Source organism: Hibiscus syriacus, unplaced genomic scaffold (assembly GCF_006381635.1).
Source record: "Hibiscus syriacus cultivar Baekdansim isolate YM2019G1 unplaced genomic scaffold, ASM638163v2 tig00110597_pilon, whole genome shotgun sequence".
Classification (NCBI taxonomy): domain Eukaryota; kingdom Viridiplantae; phylum Streptophyta; class Magnoliopsida; order Malvales; family Malvaceae; genus Hibiscus; species Hibiscus syriacus.
The window spans coordinates 3,296,771-3,317,255 of NW_024062795.1; the positions used below are offsets into that span (position 1 = coordinate 3,296,771).

General features: G+C 32.8%; 1 protein-coding gene and 1 pseudogene across 1 annotated transcript; both read right to left on the reverse strand.

The window, feature by feature from the left end:
• Nucleotides 1-48: 48 nt before the first annotated feature.
• On the reverse strand, nt 49-841 carry LOC120134463 (annotated as a pseudogene).
• A 1,018-nt stretch (nt 842-1,859) lies between these two features.
• Nucleotides 1,860-7,804, reverse strand: LOC120134745 (coatomer subunit gamma-like). The gene is made up of 19 exons (XM_039151182.1): nt 7,598-7,804; nt 6,992-7,089; nt 6,854-6,904; nt 6,560-6,673; nt 6,273-6,473; nt 6,077-6,178; nt 5,523-5,630; nt 5,215-5,445; nt 4,676-4,926; nt 4,407-4,578; nt 4,158-4,313; nt 4,006-4,056; nt 3,682-3,822; nt 3,416-3,613; nt 3,180-3,311; nt 2,926-3,099; nt 2,400-2,639; nt 2,034-2,239; nt 1,860-1,953 (listed from the first exon to the last, which is right to left on the reverse strand). Exons 1-18 carry the CDS (start codon nt 7,641-7,643, stop codon nt 2,045-2,047), a joined length of 2,661 nt encoding a protein of 886 aa, XP_039007113.1. The 5' UTR covers nt 7,644-7,804; the 3' UTR covers nt 1,860-1,953; nt 2,034-2,044.
• Nucleotides 7,805-20,485: the final 12,681 nt, after the last annotated feature.

The following is a 20,485-nucleotide window of genomic DNA, read 5'->3' on the forward strand; positions in this document are numbered from 1 at the left end:
AAGAAAGCTAAAAGAATTCTCATCCTAGAACTGAAATCAGGCCATAAAGTTCAAGTGCAGTCAGTATCTTAGGACTTTGGTTGTATTCAAAAACCTCCAAACAATCCGAAGAACTTGAAAGTATACTTGATGTCAAAAATCTTATCAACAAAAATATAAACCAATTGTTGCATAAAACAATGAAAATCAACCTGCAGTGGACGTTGAGTTAGGATCTTCATCAAGAAACCGAAATCGTAAGCGCCATGGAAGGTAACCCATGTTAAGTCTCCAAAACAGTTGCAGAGTAAGCCCGATTTCCACATCAATATCCCAAAATCACTAGAAGCAATCCCCTTCTCTCTATTCTTCACAAAGTCGTCGCTTCAGTAATTCAATCGAGTCCATATCACAGTTATCCTCATCAACATCAAAGTCTTTGAAATTAAACTCCCAAAGATAGCAGAACTCAGTACCGAAATCTGGTAAGTTACCCTCGGAGTCTGAAAGGGTTAACCCGAGCTGGATTACTTCTAACGCATCGACATTGGATCTCATAAACTTGTAGTTGATAGCCGGGTTACCTTGTTGGATGATTTGCTTACTGGGCTCAAAGATAGTACCGGGGAATTCAGTATCCATCGAAACAAAACGATACATAGGAATCGCACTCCTAATCAACGCGAACTCGTACTCTAACCCATCTGCGAAGACTCGTCTCACAATCACTGGTTTCTTGAGAAGCATCTCCATACTTCTTGTTCTGGTCAGCGATCTACTACGAACGATACTGGTTTTGACTTCTGTTATGTGATGGACAAACAAGAATGTTTCTGGGTTTTGAATAATGATCCCTACTTGACTGCTAAATATAATCAGTTTTCGCAAACAAGACAGTATTAGATCCTTTATATAGATGTATAAGTCGGCTACTTCTTCCTCAAGTAACTTTTGTCGATAAAATTTTGAATAAACCAGCCCAAGCTCCACCCAAAGCCCACACAAATTTGAATTTTTTAATTCACTTAATTATTTACAATATTTGTATTAATATATTATATTTTAGTAATTAATAAGTTAAACTTTATTTAATAGTTTAATATAAGTATAAATATTAAATTAATTTACAATCAATATGTGATTTTTTTGATTTTTTTTAATTTAATATGTAATTTTTTAAATACGTCATTTACAAATTTAATACAATAGTAAAATAAGTTAAACAATCAAGTAAGCAGCTAATTCATAATATTCTTGACAAACGGTTACTTGAGAAAGAAGTAATCGACTAATAATATACCTATATAAAGGATTTAATAGTGTCTTATTTATTTATGACAACAGATTATATTTAGGGATTCATTACCCTAAACCCAGAAACAGTTCATCTCTCAAGCATTTGTATTGGTATATTCGCACCACAAGTGGTTTTTTTGGTGATTTGTTGTGCTATAAAATATGATCTTATCACTTGTATCTATCAAAATATGTGTTTGATCAAGTTAGAAATCATCTAATCCAAATTAAAAATTTCTATGTATATATACATTTTCATTTAAAAAAAAAGGCTGAAACATGACTTTTTTTAATGCCGAAGAAGTTAAATTGATTCTTAAAAACTTAAATTTGAAATAAATTATATAACTATTTTTATTAAAAATTCGAAATAGTCGTTATATTAACTTTTATTTAAATTTGTCTATATTTAATATCAAATCTTATATAGACATTCAAATAGGGGCTTATCAAATTTAGCATAATATTAACCTAACAAAAAATTCATAATATAAATGTCGAATTCCTGATTACATGTAAAGTAATGAGTTCTTTTCATGACAATTGAGAAGAGGAAATGTAGCTCTCGAGCAAAGCTTGATGTATGCAATAATTCCCACATAAGAATTTTGTATAAAGTAGTAAGGTAAAACGACAATACGAGGATTGCAGTTCTTTCTACGAGCTTATCGGGGTTTTGCAGCAGCATCTACTTCCGATGTAAAACCACAAAAACAATAATTATATATAAGAGCCGGATTAGAGGCAAAAGCACTCGATTTATGACAACCTAGCCACTGGCTACAATCTCATGAATTGCATCACTAACAGCTTCATCTTCAGATCTAACAGCAAGTTTCATTGCCACATCCTTTGGACCATCAAGTCCGAACTGTAACCGCACAAGCACCTTGACATTGCAAATGTATACTCCGGACAGAAGACACGTATGCGATCTAGAGTTTTTAGGGACAACCTCCGTGCCCTGGATGGATACCACCACAAAAAGATTGTCCAATTACAATAGAATTGCAGTGAAAAAAAGAGGTCTTTTCGTCTATTGTAAAGCATTTAAGATTAAGAAAAATGCATATCCATTGCAACCGCATAAGAGCAAAAGAAAGTAAAAAAGACCGTACACATACCTCGCAAGGTTGCATGCCAAGAAGATTTATAACAGCATTAACAGCTTCAGCCAGGCTTTCCCTGGGGCCAAGGCCATATTCATCGACACGTTCACAATCTGCACCCATGCTTTCCCAAGCATTCCTGAAATTAGAGACACCCACCTTTAACATGTAATCAGCTGCAACAATTTCAAGATCCTCTAATTGGTACTCGTCTTCTACTCCATCATCCTCGGCCTCACCAGTACTTGGATCAACCTAGCAAGACCAATGGAAGCATGAGATAGGAATGGAAAACCGAAAACACACTCTCAACAGCGTATTAATGTAAGTTAAATGCCCCTCAATTTAAGTTAAAAGGAGAGTGGGGTAAATGAGATTTTTCACAAAACACAATCATCCAGAACCCACATAAACCCGGTGTAGTCTCCAAGTGTGATAGTCCAGATCCAATTTAAACCTGATTTCTGGTGATTGCACTTTCAAATAATGGAGCATTATAAAAAGCCTCGGACTATGTCAGAGCAAAACGGAGAAGCCATACCTCTTTTACGATGAACCTCAGCATATTTGAAAACTTTCCAACAGCCGGGATCCCCTCCGGCTTTTCAAATGCCACAAAGGTCTGTCCAGGTGAATCATATGGAAGTGATCTTAAAGGCTTTGAAGCAACTTCAGCAAACTCCTCGGCCTCTGAAGCATCCACGATAACAGTGGCCTGGTAAAACGCAGATTAAGTAATGGAGATACTCTGTAACTTTTAAGTAATTTACAGATGCTGTGTAATTGTATTATTACATTCTCCAATAATTGCTCTGGAATGGTATTGGTGCAGTTATATTGAAACACAGCATGAGCATCAAAAATATGTTTGACAACATTAACCGCATATTCAGTTTCTGCTTCTGTCAGCTCCACAGGCGCTGAGGACTGGCCAATAAAAATTGGAAACAAGGCATTAGAAATTTCAAAATTGGAATGATGTCTACAACATTAAATGCATTGAACACACACGAAAAAGTCGATGGAAGTACCTTGAAAAGCTTGCCAAAGCTTGCAAACTCAGGAGTTGATGAAAGCAGCTTCTCATAAGCATCAGCAGTTGATGGAGGCCCAGCAAGAGGAGCACCAAGATCAGTTGGTTTTTTACCAGGAGCTTTCTTCTCTGCAAGTGGCTGAGTCTTGACCTCCCTTGGCACAGAATTAATGTCAAAAGACTCTTCTGATGGCTCCTGGACCAAATTAAATACATGAGATGATGTAAATGCAGAAAAAGTGTAACCAAAATTTAGGAACTCACATAATTCTTCAAACTGTTCTCCAAGTTAACCAGAGGGATATCTAGTGAACCAAAGAGAAACTCCTTTACATCATCACCAGTTTGAACAACAGCACCATCACCACCAAGGGTATTAAGATAGAGTGTAGCCCTGTCACGAACCTACAACAAAAGGTTTAGAAGTCCTTAAATTATTGGAATATTAAGAGGGAAAAAGAAACATCATATTCAAGTTCCCAGAGATTACGGAAGCAACAAACACAAATAACAAATAAACAGACAATAATGCATACATAAGCATAAAATACAAAAGTGCAAATATGACATTATTCATAATAAGCTGACCTCATCATCATTGTCAAAGAGACAGCGTCTTAAGAGAACAAATATGCGGGGCTGCAAAAAATAGCAAGATTTTCCAGATTAATTAGGTGAGCAATGAATCACAGGATGAGAATACTTCACAAAAATGAAAGAGTGTAATTACGATTTCATACCTTCAGTGTATCAACCATAGCACCGAATTTTGCTAGGGTGCTAACTGCAGCAGCCCGAACAGTTGCATTCTCAAGATGGACACGGTTGTAAATGTACCGTATATATTTGCTTGGATCTGAGGTTTTTGGGCCTTCAATCCCCAGAAAATGAAGTATCTATAATATAATGTTGAGACAAATTTAAATGAAGATGGGACAAAAAAAGGGAAAAAATAAAAAGGAGCATGACAGATAAGATAAAAATGCTACCTGTGTGCAAAGATATGTGAATTCACAATCTTCAATGAACTCACATAAATGAAGCAATCCAGTCTCCTTCGCTTCTGGGATATCTCTGATTAGAATCACGATTGAATCTACAATGGCCTTTTTGTACTCAAATCCTCCTTCTTCCCTTAGAATATTGCTTAAGAAATTCATCCTGAAGACAACAATGGATAAAAAATGCTTCAAGGCACTAGAAAAGAAGCATTAGCTGAGGCCAACTGATGAATAATACAAAGCCAAGTGTCCCTTACAGAGCTCTGTGCTTTAATGGAAATTTTAGGCATAGCAATCTTATGGCTTCCACAACAACAATTTTGAACTCATCAGCAATATCAGACATAAAATTAGTTATCTGCTTCATCAGGCGATCTACACTCGACTCATTTCCAGTCTTAAGAAGCGTCGTAATTGCAAGTGTGGCAATGCTTCTATTTTGGTCGGAAATTAAACTCTCCATGTCAATATTGCAGTTAGTGACAGCCATGGGATGAGTCATTGCAACCTGAAAAGATATTGTCATAGTCAGAAATCAGAATGAACAGAATGGTACATGCAACTGAAGTAAAAAGAAACAACAATCAATTACGATTGGAAAGTACTTATATGTTTGCTAAACAATATAGTTAAAGCACTTTCGGCGATCTCCATAAGTGTGTTTGAACTTCAGAAAATTGCTTAACTACCCTAGTCCCTCTCACTAATGCGCTTGACTTTAATTTTCCATCAACCAGCAAAATATATGTTGATTTAAGAGCATGGTATATTATTTAGCACAGGAAAATATATCAACCTTGTTCAAAGTTCGAACTGCAGCAAATCTCAGCACTGGCTTAGAAGAGCTTAAAAAGAGCTGAAGAACTGTAATTGCAGGTGTCAATTCTCGGCTTGTCACACCATTGATCTCGGTGATTGCTCTAGCAGCCTCAAAAATCACCATCTCAGCCTTATGGCGCAGACAGCCCTCAAGAAAATCATAAAAAGGGCGATCCCCTGCTTGAGTGTTGGCTGACTCACGAATAACCTGCAGAATCTACAATAAATTACCAATATCTATGAATAAGAAGAATGATGAGCAAATATATTGGAGATGGTGTATACCTGATTAGAATAACGTATCAATAGGCATTGAGCTAATGGTGAGCGGACACTTCCCTTTGTCAAACTACTAACAAGCTTATTAACAGCCAGTCGATCATTTTGCCGTATCTGCAAATATGAAATCGGATAAATTCAACATAGTTGTTACACAATTTTAATATGAAAAGAACAATTGAATGATAATCAACCCATATCCAACCATGCATATACAGTATTATACAGCCATGCAAAAGTACTATGGATTCATACTGCATGAAACTACCCTACTTTCCTTTATTTACGGTTTAGTTACCTCTTGCTGCAGATATATTAAGTACTTATCTAACCAGGACAACCGAACCAAGCATGCAATGTGTTAAAATCCAGTAAACATAACACAAGCTGCTTAAATTAGTCAGAAGAAATCTAAAGGCTCAAAAATCTGTTAGCCACACCCTATTTACAAGGGATTAGAGACAAGACTTGAATTGTCAACAGGTTAGACTTGAACTGAGCTGCCGATGTCAACTACCAAATAAATTCCCAAAACTTTCCGAACAAGGAATGTAACTTACCTGGTGAAGCAATGCCAGAGCATGAAACTGCACAAGGGCTGCTCTTGATTGAACAGCTTCTTGAACCTCATTACTCCATCTTTTCACAATCTCAGGGTTTGTCTGTCAAATGATTTATAACATGTTAATAAATTGTTAGACTTTTGATAATTAATTTAAGAATTATACAATAAAACAACCATTAAGAAAGCATTACCTGCAGTAAATGGATACCACTGACTAATGCTGCACTTGCGACAACTGGATTTTTGTCAACAATTGCTTGTTTCAAGTAGCGCTCTATCTGAGTTAGAAGTGTTCCATCCGTTATCCGACAAAGAACACGAATAGCATTTGCTCGATACATATCAGTCTTGCTAGTCATGTCCTTCATAAGAGAGCTAGTGACAATGATAACCTATTCTCAGAAAGAATAAGAAATAATTAGTATCCACAAGCAAAACAAATTATTCAGAAAGCATAAAAAAATTCAAGATATACAACCTCATCTGCTGATGGAGATATCTCCTTTATCATCACATATACCATTCTCCTCAAGCCTATATCCTTTGATTGGAAAAGCTTAGTCACAGCAAAGAAAACTTCTGTAGCTTCCACCTATCCATATAACACCAGCAAATAGTCAGTCAACAAGGGAAATTTCATCACAACAGAGTATACATACTACCTACAATGGAAACCTGTAAAACAGAGGTCAATTGTAATTTAGCCAACTGAAAATGAAAAGAAAAAACAAATCTAAAATCTTTTCAGGCACAAATAAAAAGAAAAACTAACCTTAGTGAATGTTTCTCCTTGATTCAGTAGATAAAGAAGTTTTGTGATAACCTACACAGAGAGTTTAAAAACATTCACTAAAAATGAAAATAGCAAATACATGAAATAGAAGATCAAGATTGCTTAAAAAGTACAAACCTGAGAGCATCTTCGAGGATCAAGCTGGGGATCATTGAAAACCCTAGCTTCTTGAAGAACCGCACCCTTCTCAATCCCCAGAAACGGAGAGTAGTCCGCTGTTTTAAAAACAAAATTACAAAATAACCAATTAAAAGCCTTCCCTGAACACCTACAAAGCTAGGATAACTCAACAACCCTACGAACAGAACTCAATGTTAATATATACGTATAGTCCTGAGATTCACATCTCCACACAAATCAACTAAAATTAACCGCATCCATTAAAAGTTTGAAATTAACAAGCTACATTGCCCTATCAAAAACTGAAAAACTAGCAAAGCAAACTAGCAAAGCAAGAGCAGATATCAGATCAATTAGAACTAAATTAAGTTTCACTAAAACTAAATTGTAGTCTGTCGAGATTATATCTAAAAATCACGAAATGCATCTCGAAATCAATCCATATTAATCAAAATGTCACAGATCTAGAAGTTCAAACCTAAGATTCACAATTAACTAAACGTGAAACGAACAATTATTTCGAAACAAAATAAAATTAAAGATTAAAAAAAGAGAGAGAGAAAATGGAGTAAAGGAATGGAAGGAAATCATAATAGAATTTACCTTCATCGTCGCGATCGTCATCCTTCTTCACCAAAGGTTGTGCCATCGCTAAGTGAAACTTTGAATCTAAGAGATCTAAGAAGATTAAAATAAATTTTATTCAGTGTTGTATATGAAGTCGAGTGTGCTTCTCCCTCTTTTGGCTCTTCTCTCGCGCTTCACTCTTCTCTGCTCTTCAACGTAATGGTTTTTGACAATGTTGTTAGAACCGACCTTAAACCGGTGAAGTACTAGTTTCGTAGTTGAACTGATTTATATAAAATAATATTGTTTTAATTTTACATAATATTTAAAGAAATATTAATATATATATAACACTCTTTTTAAGTTCATAATATTAAAAGGTATAGAAATATCATAAGTCATAATATATATAAGTTAAATATTATAATATCAAGTGAAATAAAATCAAAATGATTCAAATTAACTACAACATAATATTTAAGGTCAATACTAATGAAATTCATCAATAACTAAATAAAAAAAGTACATAATTAATACAAGTATCAAACATCATAATATTCATTGAAATTGATTTCCTAATATTCTAAAATATTAGAAAAAACTTCTTCATTAGTTGAACTACTACCGCCATCACCACTTTGAACTTGAAACTATATAACATCACTTTGAACTTGAAAGTCCACAACATCAAGATCTTCATCACCTAGTAATATGATAAATAAATACAAAATTAAATTTAAATTCCCAAATAATATTTAACAATTAAAAGTAAAAGTATAAAATATATTAAATAATAAATATAATTATATAACTAAAATCAGAAAATAAATTTCGGGCTAAAAATCATAACAACCGACGTCGTTTGGTTTAATTTAAAAAAAAAATCGGCGGTTCACACCGATTTTGTCGGTTCCCAATCGATTCTACATGTTCTTTAGCAGTTCATTGCAAAACTGGTTTTGAAGGTTGACCGGACACAACCGATCGAACTGGCCGATCCGATCCGATTTTGATAACATTGATTTTTGAAGACGGGGCGAAACAGAAAAAGGGTGGAGATCTGGTTGATCCAGTAATATTTGCAATCACCTTCGATAATTTTTAAAATTCTATCATTAGTTATGGGCTTAATGTTAAAATAAATATTTAAATTATATATGAAGTTAATTTTAATATCTAATTTTTTTAAAAGATACGTGTTTAGCGTTTTAAAATTTATATTTTTAAGTATTTGGATTGTTAATACCTTTAAATTCAACTTTTAAATGGCACATGCCAAGGTTATAAAATTTTAAAAATATATTTAAATATTTTATATGTCACACATGTTATTTAATGACTAAATTTAACGATATGCGCTTAAAAGTGTTACGTCAAAAATATTAGATATATATTTTTAACGAAATTTTTTTAGACAACTAAAGTTAACTTTATGCATAATTTAAACATTTATTTTCACATTGAGTCTTGTTTTATTATTTACAAAGTATACATTTAGTTCATAAGTTTTGATTTGAATATTTTAGATAATAATATAATTAGCATTTAAATAATTAAATTAGAACATAAAAAATAAATTTACAAATTAAACATGATACATAAATAATGTGAAAAACTAAAATTAAATTTTAAATTTTAAGACGTATAAAATCATAAATGATTAAATCAATGTACAAAAATTAAATACACAATTTATTCTTAATACAGATGCTGATAAAAAAATTAACTTTTTATAGTACTAGAAAGATGCAGGGGAATATTAGTAGGAAACTAAATCATGAAATATATTTTAATTTTTGTATTTTAAAATAATTACAAAAGTCACTCAATAAAAACAAAAATTAAAAAAAAAATATTTAATTAAAAAATAAATGTTTAAATTATATTTCTTACTTTTTTTTTGTTAGGATAGATAGTTAATATTTCTTTTGTTGTCATTTAAGATATCTAAAATTTCATTTCATTATATTTTAAGTTCATCCCATTTACAACCAATAATTTTCTAATTTTTCATACGTGACATTAATTTTTAATATTATTTTTTTAAAATAATAAATTTCAAAACTTTTATAAAAATATCTTTAATTTTCTAATTTCTCGTATCCCAAATCTAAAATCCATGAATCTCTAAATCCCCTTAAAGATCAGAGATCAATTGATGAATACACCATCAAAGGTTTGAGCGGCTCGATTTTGGTTCGAGTGTTGGTGTAGCCTCACTGACGGCGACATACAGTCAATGGTTGAGTGAAAAAAAATAATATTATACAATAAGATTTACGAACGATATATGATAGCATACAATTTCAAGCAACAACATGCGAAGAGGACGACTGACCGATGGTAGTTGATTTGATGGTAACATATGAAGTTTAGAGATTGGGTAAACTATACAGATAGTTCTCTATGTTTTTTATCCATCCAATTTTGATTAGTCATTCAAAAATAAGTGGTTTTGATCTCTTATATTATCGATTCATTTGATTTGGGTTAAAAAAATCCACGTGTTAAAACTAAAAAACAATGTTATCAAAATCGGACCGGATCGGCCGGTTGAACCGGGAATCGGTTGCCTGTCAGTCCGGACAGTCACCAAAACCAGTTTTGCAATGAACCACTAAAGAACCGATTGGGAACCGGCAAAATCGGTGTGAATCGGCTAGGAACCGGCAAAACCGATGTGAACTACCGGTTCTGTTTTTAAAAAAAATTAAACCAAACGATGTCGTTTGTTATGATTTTTTTCAGCCCCAAATTTATTTTCTGATTTTAGTTATATAATTATATTTATTATTTAATATGTTTTACATTTTTACTTTTAATTGTTAAGTATTGTTTGGGAATTTAAATTTAACTTTGTATTTATTTATCATATTGCTAGGTGATGAAGATCTTAATGTTCAAAGTGATGATATGGAGTTTCAAGTTCAAAGTGGTGATGGCGGTGGTAGTTCAACTAATGAAGAAGTTTTTCCCAATATTTAGGAATTTGAGGGAATCAATTTCAATGAATATTATGATGATTTATAATTGTATCAATTATGTACTTTTTTATTTAGTTGTTGATGAATTTCAATAGGTATTGACCTTAAATATTATGTTGTAGTTGATTTGAATCATTTTGACTTTGTTTCACATGATATTATGATATTTAACTTATATATGTTATGACTTGTGATATTTTTATATATTTTAATATTGTGAACTTAAAAAGAGTGTTATATATATATTGCTTGAATATTATGTAATTTTTTTTAAAAAAAATATTATTTTTTATAAACCGATTCAATCGCGATTTAACCCGGTTGAACTAGTGAACCAGTACCTTCACCTGTTTAAGGTCTGATCCGGTTTTAAAAACATTGCTAAAAAATAAAAATAAGAAGAAGAAGAAGAAAGATAATGTATTAATGAGAGTTAACGGTTAAGGGACCGAAATCAAACGAATCGATAACGTAAATGATCAAAATCGACTGAAAACATAAGAGACCATCTTAATAGCTTACCCTTAAAGATTTGAGGTTTGAGATTTTAAGTAATTTATGAAATTTAAGGGGTTTAAATAATAATTTTAAGTTTTAAAAAAATAAATTTTTAAAAAATAAAAAATATGTTATGTGTCAAGTACTACTTGAATAACGAATTTTTTAACAATCATTAGCGGCTAAACACCTTAAATAGTAACTTTAAAAACGTTAATCACCTACTTTGAATGATTAACCTTTTAGTTTGCTTTTACTTAAGGATTAATTAGCCTTTTTAGTCCAATTTGGACTATTAGGTGGCGTTTGGTTCGCTGGAATATTTCTGAGGAAATTGGAATCTGTGAAGGAATTGGAATCTGTCAGGAATTGGAATCCAATTACATATTCTGTTTGGTTCGCAGACATGTCAGATGAATTTGATTTCAGTAATGTAAAATGACAGAATTGCATATTTTACAAATTAAGTGTAAATGAATTTTAAGATTTTACAAATGATTTTCTAAGTATATTCGATTTAATTACTCGAATATCAAATTATTACTCCAAGTCTTCAAGATCAATTTCAAACCTTACTAAATGTGTAAAATTGTGTTTTATACTTAATATATTTTTGAAACAATTTTCACAAAGTATTTTGAACCAAAATCAAGCCTCTAAAATCAATTTTTCAGAATGATGCACCGATGCACAAATCCATGCATCGATGCACCATGGAATAAATTGAACATCGAATACATTTCATGCACCGATGCACATACTATGCATCGATGCACTTAGAGTTTTATGAAAACATCGAATGCATTTGATGCATCGATGCACCAGCCATGCATCGATGCACTCATACTATTTTGAAACATCGAATGCATTTTATGTATCGATGCACTCTTAGTGCACCGATGCACTAAGGGTCCAACGGTCAAAATATTTGAATTTTACACTTGATGCACCGATGCACTGACGCTCCTAACTGATTTAATTAATTGTTTTCACACTTAAACGACTCTATTGACTCCATTAATCATCCTCAACATCCAGAATCATTTGAATGAGTATTTAAACAAGCTTAGAAGCCATTGATCAACAACAAGAAAACACAAGAATCAAGAATCAAGAGAGAATCAAAGAGAAAGCATCAAACCTCAAGTTTGAGCATTTCAAGCCTTTTTCATTCAATATTCATTTTGCTTTCAAGAACACTACTTGTACTCAATTGTATTCATTTTTTAGTGTTCTTTTCTTTGTTCTAGAATTGTGCAAATAATCTACCTTGTGAGGATTTACTTGTAAGTTTGCAAATTTGTAATCTTCTCTTTGAGAAAGAGTGTTCTCAAGAATTGGGATATATTTTTGAGGGAGTTGTAAGGTTATCTCTTTGGCCTCAAAAGAAAGAACAAATTAGTGAATTTGTTGGAAAATCCTTAGTGTGGATAGCTAAGGTAGTGGACGTAGACTTTGGTTGAGAAAGTCGAACCACTCTAAATCGCTGTGCAAATCTTTTCAATTTTCTGCAAAAGCTTCCACCAAAATTTTAATTGCCAATTCACCATCCTCTTGGCCAATTCTATCAATCGATTAACTCAACAATTGGTATTAGAGCCTCACTCATTTGAAGGTTTAATTGCCTCTTGAGTCGATTCGGGAAGAGTTACATCGATTATCAAGTCATCAATGGCCTCTACTTCAAATGTTGACTCCGGTCTCGATTCGATGCCCGTCAACAAGCCTTCTTTCTTCAATGGAGCTAACTATGCCTATTGGAAGAATATGAAAATGTATTTCATTCAAGCAAGTGACATGGGAGCATGTAATGTTGTAGAAGACGGATATATCAAGCCTCTCACTCATCCAAGATTGTGGAGTGAAGGAGAGACAAGAATGTTCCAGCTCAAATCCAAAGCCATCCATATCATATTTTGTGCTCTTGGACCAAATGATTATGGAAGAGTTTCATCTTGTACAACCGCCAAAGAAATATGGGATAAAATACAAGTCACTCATGAAGGCACCGACGAGGTAAAAGAATCTAAAATTAGTCTTCTAACACATAGCTATGAAAATTTCAGGATGAAACCAAATGAAGATATCAAAGCTATGACGGATAGATTCTCAACAATTGTCAATGGTCTCAAATCATATGGAGAGATCATTCCAAACGAAAAGCTTGTGAGGAAGTTAGTTTACTCACTTCCAAAATCGTGGCAATCCAAGAAGACGACAATCATCGAGGCTAAGAACCTAAAGTCCTTAACTCTTGAAGAGCTAATCGGTTCCCTCCTCACTCATGAAATGATGCTTGAAGATGAGGTGGACCTCGATAAGATTGACGAGACACCAAAGGAGAATGAGAAGAAGAAAAATATTGGAGTTTCTCTCAAATCCACAAAAGATGAGAGTGATTCGGATGAAGAGGATGATGACGAGGAAATGGCATTGTTTGTCAAACGGTTCAGAAAAATGATGAGACCTTATCGAGGAAGAAAATTCAATCGAAATGAATGCCTAAAATGAACCAAAAGATAAGGACCCTATCATTTGCTATGAATGCAAAAAACCGAGGCATGTCAAATATGATTGCCCACAATTGAAGAGAAAGGGTCAATCAAAGAATAAGCACAAGGCTCATGTGGCTACATGGAGCGATGAAGAAGGTTCCGATGAAGAGGAACATGAAGTAGCAAACTTGTGCTTGATGGCATTCGGGGAAGATTCTAAGGTAACCTCTAACTCATTTGAATTAGATGATTTATCTTATGATGAGTTATTAGAGGAATATAATGGGTTGGCTTCGAATTATGAGAAATTATTTTTAAAATATAAAAATGATGTTTCAAAATTGAAAAATGAAAATAAGCTCATATCCAAAACCAACAATGATTTTGAAAGTAAAATCAGTGATTTGCAAGTCAAATTAGAAGAGTTTGAAAAGAAAAATTTATATTTGCAAAATTTACTTTCAAAGGTCAATGATGATCATCAAAAGAAAATTGATGATCTTAAAACTTCTTTTGATAAAGTTAGAACAAAATATTTTGAAAAAGGGGAAAATTCAAAAATCAACTTCGTTAGAAAAAGTTTTAAAAATTACAATCATAGAGGTCCCCGAAAAACCTCTAATGGAAAAATCGTTAAAAGTATATGGGTTCCTAAAGGACTCATTACTACTAAAGATAAAGATATCCTACACAAATGGATACCTAAGGGGAGTAGGATTTTTGGAAACTAATGAATATGGACCCAAAAGAATTTGGGTACCAAAAATAAAAAATTAATCATTGCTTGTAGGAAAAGGAGCATTACTACAAGGCACGGGAAACAAATTCAAACTCATGGTACCTTGATAGTGGATGCTCAAGACACATGACCGGAGATAAAAGCCGGTTCATAGAGCTCAACGCCAATAATGGAGGAGAAATGACTTTTGGCGATGATTCAAAAGGTCACATTGAAGGTATATGTACTATAGATAATACATCTTCCATACAAATTAAGAATGTTTTATATGTGAATGGATTAAAGCATAATCTATTGAGTATTAGTCAATTGTGTGATAAGGGATCCAATGTCATGTTTGATATTAATGGTTGTAAAGTCATTGACATTGCATCTAATCGGATTATGCTTGTTAGTCATATAATAGAAAACATATATATGGTGCATTTAGACTCTATTAATATGACTAATTTATGCCTAGTTGCTAAGGATGAGCATGATAGTTGGTTATGACATAGGACACTAGGACATGCTAGTATGAGTGTTTTGCAACGACTAATTCAAGGAGATTTAGTTCGAGGGTTGCCTAAACTAAAATTTGATAATGATAAAATATGTTATGCTTGTGCTAAAGGAAAACAAAAGCGAGTTTCTTTTAAATCCATTAATGATGTATCAACTAGTAGAGTATTACAATTGATCCATATAGATCTTTTTGGGCCAACTAGAACTACTAGCTTGGGTGGATAACAATATGCATTTGTCTTAGTAGATGGCTATTCTAGATATACTTGGGTTCTATTTTTAAGTACTAAAGATGAATCATTAAAACATTTTATCACATTTTCAAAAATAATCCAAAATGAAAAAGGTTACTCTATAACTAGTGTTAGGAGTGATCATGACACTGAATTTGAAAATCTTGGGTTTACTATGTTTTGTAATTCTAATGGTATTAGCCACAATTTTTCAGCACCTAGAACCCCTCAACAAAATGAAGTTGTTGAGAGGAAAAATCGAACTTTAGAAGAAATGGCTAGAACCATGCTTTGTGAAAACAATTTGCCAAAATATTTTTGGGCAGAAGCCACAAATACCGCTTATTATGTTGTAAATCGAGTAATGATTAGGCCGTTTTTAAAGAAAACTCCATATGGAATTTTCAAAAATAAAAAGCCTAACATTAGCTATTTTTAACCTTTTGGATGTAAATGTTTTATTTTAAACAACGGTAAAGAAAATCTTGGCAAATTTTATGCTAAAAGTGATGAAGGAATTTTTCTGGGTTATTCCTTAAATTCTAAAGCTTATCGAGTATTTAATAAAAGAACTTTAGTTGTAGAGGAGTCTATACATGTTGTTTTCGATGATAATCCCCTTCCGAGGAAAGATTCTTGTGTGAATGATGATGTAGGCATTATAAATATAAATGATGTTGGACATGACGTTGGAGAACCATCATCAAAGGAAGAAACGAAAGATGAAGAAACTCAAGATCCTCTCGAGAATCAACCATTGAAGAAATTGAAGTATCTTTCCCAAGAGAATACAACTATGTCAAGGATGGTGAGATTATAGGTGATTCATCCAAAGGGGTAACAACTCGATATTCTCTTAGAAATATTTGTAATTATGTTGCATTTATCTCATGCATAGAGCCTAAGAATATTAAAGAAGCATTAAATGATGAACATTGGATTATGGCTATGCAAGAAGAGTTAAATCAATTTGAGAGAAGTAAAGTATGGACATTAGTTGAAAGGCCTAGTAATAAATCTATTGTAGGTACTAGATGGGTATTTAGGAATAAGATTGATGAAAGTGGTAATATAGTGAGAAACAAGGCTAGACTTGTTGCTCAAGGGTATACTAAAGAAGAGGGCATAGACTATGATGAAACATATGCTCCCGTTGCTAGGATGGAAGCAATTAGAATGTTATTAGCATTTGCATGTTTTCATTAATTTAAATTATATCAAATGGATGTTAAAAGTGCATTTTTAAATGATTTTATAAAAGAAGAAGTGTATATGGAACAACCTCCTGGTTTTGAAGATTTAAAATTTCTAAATCATGATCTTAAATTGACAAAAGCACTTTATGGTTTAAAACAAGCCCCTAGAGCTTGGTATGAAAGATTGTCAAATTTTTTAATTGAAAAAGGTTTTTCCAAAGGGAAGGTTGACACTACATTGTTTTTAAAGCATAAAGGTAAAGATTTATTAGTAGTTAAAATTTATGTTGATGATATAATATTTGGTTCTACTAATGATGTTTTTTGCCAAGAATTTTCTAAGCTAATACAAAGTGAATTCGAAATGAGCATGATGGGGGAGCTCTCATTTTTCTTGGGACTCCAAATCAAGCAAAGAAAAGATGGCATCTTCATTAATCAAGCTAAGTAAGTCAAAGATATGCTCAAGAAGTTTGGACTGAAAAATGGGAAACCTCATGACACTCCAATGAGCTCATTAACAAAGCTTAACATAGATGAATGAGATAAATGTGTGGATGTTAAATTATATAGGTCAATGATTGGCTCTTTGCTTTATCTAACTGTAAGTAGATCATATATTATGTTTAGTGTTTACTTATGTGCTAGATTTCAATCATGCCCTAAGGAATCACATTTACTAGCTGTTAAGGGAATCTTTAGATACCTTAAGGACACTCCTAGATTAGGACTTTGGTATCCTAGAGACTCTAGCTTTAGCTTGCATGCCTTTTCTGATGCGGATTATGGAGGATGCAAATTAGATAGGAAAAGCACCTCCGGTACTTGCCAAATCCTTGGAAATATGTTGATTTCTTGGTTTTCAAAGAAACAAAATTGTGTTGCATTATCTATCACTGAAGCAGAATACATTTCAGCTGGTAGATGTTGTGCACAAGTTTTATGGATGAAACAACAACTTTTTGATTATGGAATTGAAGTAAGTACTATTCCTATCAAGTGTGACAATACTAGTGTTATTTGTCTCACTAAAAATCTCATCCAACACTCTAGAACTAAGCACATTGAAATTAGACATCACTTCATTAGAGACCATGTCACTAAGGAAGATGTAGTTCTAGAATTTGTTGATACTTTGCACCAATTAACGGATATCTTTACAAAACCTTTAGACAAAGAAAGATTTTGGACACTTAAGAGAGAATTAGGTTTAACTGACCTATCTTCACTTTTAGTGTTTAAAATAATTTTAGCACTTTTAAGAATAAATGAAAAATGCTTATAATAATAATTTTTGATTGCATTCTTTGCTATTAGTTAGGGGGAGTTTATGTTCTTTGGTAAAAATTAACTTTATGTTCAAATGTAGTTTAAGGATTAATTTGATTGATTGAACATGATTAATTTTCATTATATGAGTTGCCAATACCACTAGAGCTAATTAATTTAGCATTTTGAGTGTTTAAAACGGATTTTTGACATTTTTGTGCTTAATGCATCGATACACCTAAGAGTGCATCGATGCATCCTTGAATGTGTATCGACACACTAAGAGTGCATCGATACATCCTTGAATGTGCATCGATACACCATGAAGGTGCACCGATGCACGCCTTGAATATGCATCGATGCACAAGGCCATGCATCGATGCATCGATCGGGTTTTTGGGTTTAAAAGACTTATTTTCTTATTTGTTTCAAACCCTAAAAACTAAACTCTCTCAGCCGTACACCTCTCTTCATCTCTAAATTCTCCTCTTGCTCCAAAATCAACATTTTTAATTGGAATCTTCGAGCTTTTCATCTCTATATCCTGCTACTATCATTAAATCATGCAACACATCATCTCATTCTCATCAATCTGAAATTTTCAAGGTATTTTTCTAAAAACTTCTAGTTTATCATATTTTGATCTTAGGACTAGTTTTAATTAGTTATAGGATGAACATTATATCGGGCATCGATTGTTTGATAGTTTCAAACTAGATTTTACAACCGATTTCATCAAAACTCACAAATTTTCAAAGAATTTTTGAATTTTCGAAATTCAAAAAAAATCGAAAATCTAAATTTAATTTCTAAATTTGATGTTTTTGATTTAATTATGTTGTTTTCATGAAAAACTATACATATTATAATTTTCAAACATTGTTTTCTAAATAGTTTTTCAAAACTATGCCCATTAGGATTCAATTTAGATAACCTTGAATTATTGCGGACTCAATTGAGTTTTGGGATTGATTAAATTGCATACATGTGTTTCAATTTGCAGGTTATATTCCTTTTTTCGATTCCTAAACTATGTCTAATCTCAAACGCCCTAGAACTTCATCGAGTAGTTCTCGTTCAAACCATCCTCCTAATCCCGTTCCTCCTCCACCTAATAGTCTTATAGGATCCTGTTTCAATATGTCTGAACATCGCAGAGACGACTTGTACCATAGGTATATAAATTCTTTCCAATATTATAGAATCCGGGAAGAGCGTATTCCTTCTCTTCAAGCCATGATTGATATTGACTTCGAATACCTTCCGATTCTCAAAACATGGAAGTTTGATAAAATGTTTCACCTCAAACCTATCGTCTATCATCAGTTAGTTCGCATTTTCTACTCTAATGCGGTATGCATTCAAAACCAGACTCAGTGTGAAACTATAGCAATCAGATCCTACATTTTCAGGATAATATATTAATATTGACCCCGAGACTATAGCTTTATATTTTGGGTTAGATAACGATGGTATTTATAATGAGAATGAAACTGTGGATTATCCCTATGTTCCAAACGCTAGTGTTAGTACTATACGATCTCATCACGATCGTTTTCTTCATTTGGTGATCTCTTGGTGGTTTAGACCATCCTGAGGTAGGTACTCCACTCTTCATATGAGGGATTTGTGGTGGATGCACTGTCTCAAGAATAAGAAAAAAAATAAATCTACCCCACTTTATATTTAGTCAGCTAGTAGATATCATAAACATTGTTCCTTCAAAACATGTCGAAATATTAGTTTATGGATGTCTTCTTAGTAACCTTTTTTATCAAACTCAATCTAAACATCTCTTTTGACAATCTCATCCCTCTCCAAAATCAAATCAATCTCACCTCGTTGAAGAAAGCGGATTGGAAATAAGACGAGGAAATCGGTCTTTGGGTCTTTCGACCTGGTAAGCAAACTCCGAGAGCGAGTTCTTCACAAGCTGTTCCTAGCTCCTCTCGTGCTTCTCCTCCTCCTCCGGCTCCGGCTACTGACGATGATCCCGAAATTCAACAACTTATGCAAGATATTGACGATCACATACCAGATTATGAGCCTACACATGAACCATCCCCACAAGAGGATCAAGTGCCTCCATATTTTCGTTCATTTTTGGAGACATTTTGTAACACCCCCAACCTGTATCCGAGTCCGATGTATCACATTGACTTTTCAAAACTTTTGCTTGTACAAAATTAGTGAATAATTTAAAACTTTTATAACATATAACTTATTCAAAACGTTTACAAAACTATTCAGAGCTTATACAATACATTATTTTGAATACATGCCAACTAAAACTTTAGTTGTTAACATACATATTATTCATGTTTCTTTCGATCTGACCTTCGGTAAGGAGAACTGACCTGTCTTGCTCCACATTTCTCTTTACTCTTCTCACTTCTGTAACCTACGTGTGAAACAATCACATGCTAAGTCTATGGCTTAGTGAGGCAATAAACATATAATGTAAACATTTACTAGTAATCATTTCTTACAACTCATATATTGTTATATGTAACAAATACATACATACATATATGTCATTATCATTCATATCTCTTATCTCCTGTTCCTATGATTTTTTATGTCCATATTATATATCTGATAGACTTGTTATTATATCATCATGTCAATCAATTATACTCATTCACATATACCTTAACAGGTACTCACGTATACCATATAACATATATATATCATGTCATATAAAACATATATCCTATCCTAAATCAAACACACAAGCAACTATATCATCATCTTTATTCTTATCACTATCATTGATTTCTTTTATCATATAATCTTATAATTACCATTTGTACCATCATATATCACACATAACATTTCATAAGGAAACAAACATATCATCATATCCAGTTTATTAATATTATCTCTTTATTAGCCCATGGTACACATGTGAGAACTGTAGATACGTGAGTCTATTGAGGTTGTGCACCACTATGCTGTCACCACAGCTCGTATAAAAGTCCCGAAGGACCTATCCAGAGGTCACAA

Excerpts from the sequence above, each read along its gene's own strand:
- LOC120134745 (XM_039151182.1), bottom strand. The coding sequence starts at position 7,643 with ATGGCACAACCTTTGGTGAAGAAGGATGACGATCGCGACGATGAAG. Across the intron at positions 6,474-6,559 it reads TATCTCCATCAGCAGATGAG|GTTATCATTGTCACTAGCTC; the intron begins GTTGTATATCTT and ends TTCTGAGAATAG. Across the intron at positions 5,631-6,076 it reads CTCTGGCATTGCTTCACCAG|ATACGGCAAAATGATCGACT; the intron begins GTAAGTTACATT and ends TCATATTTGCAG.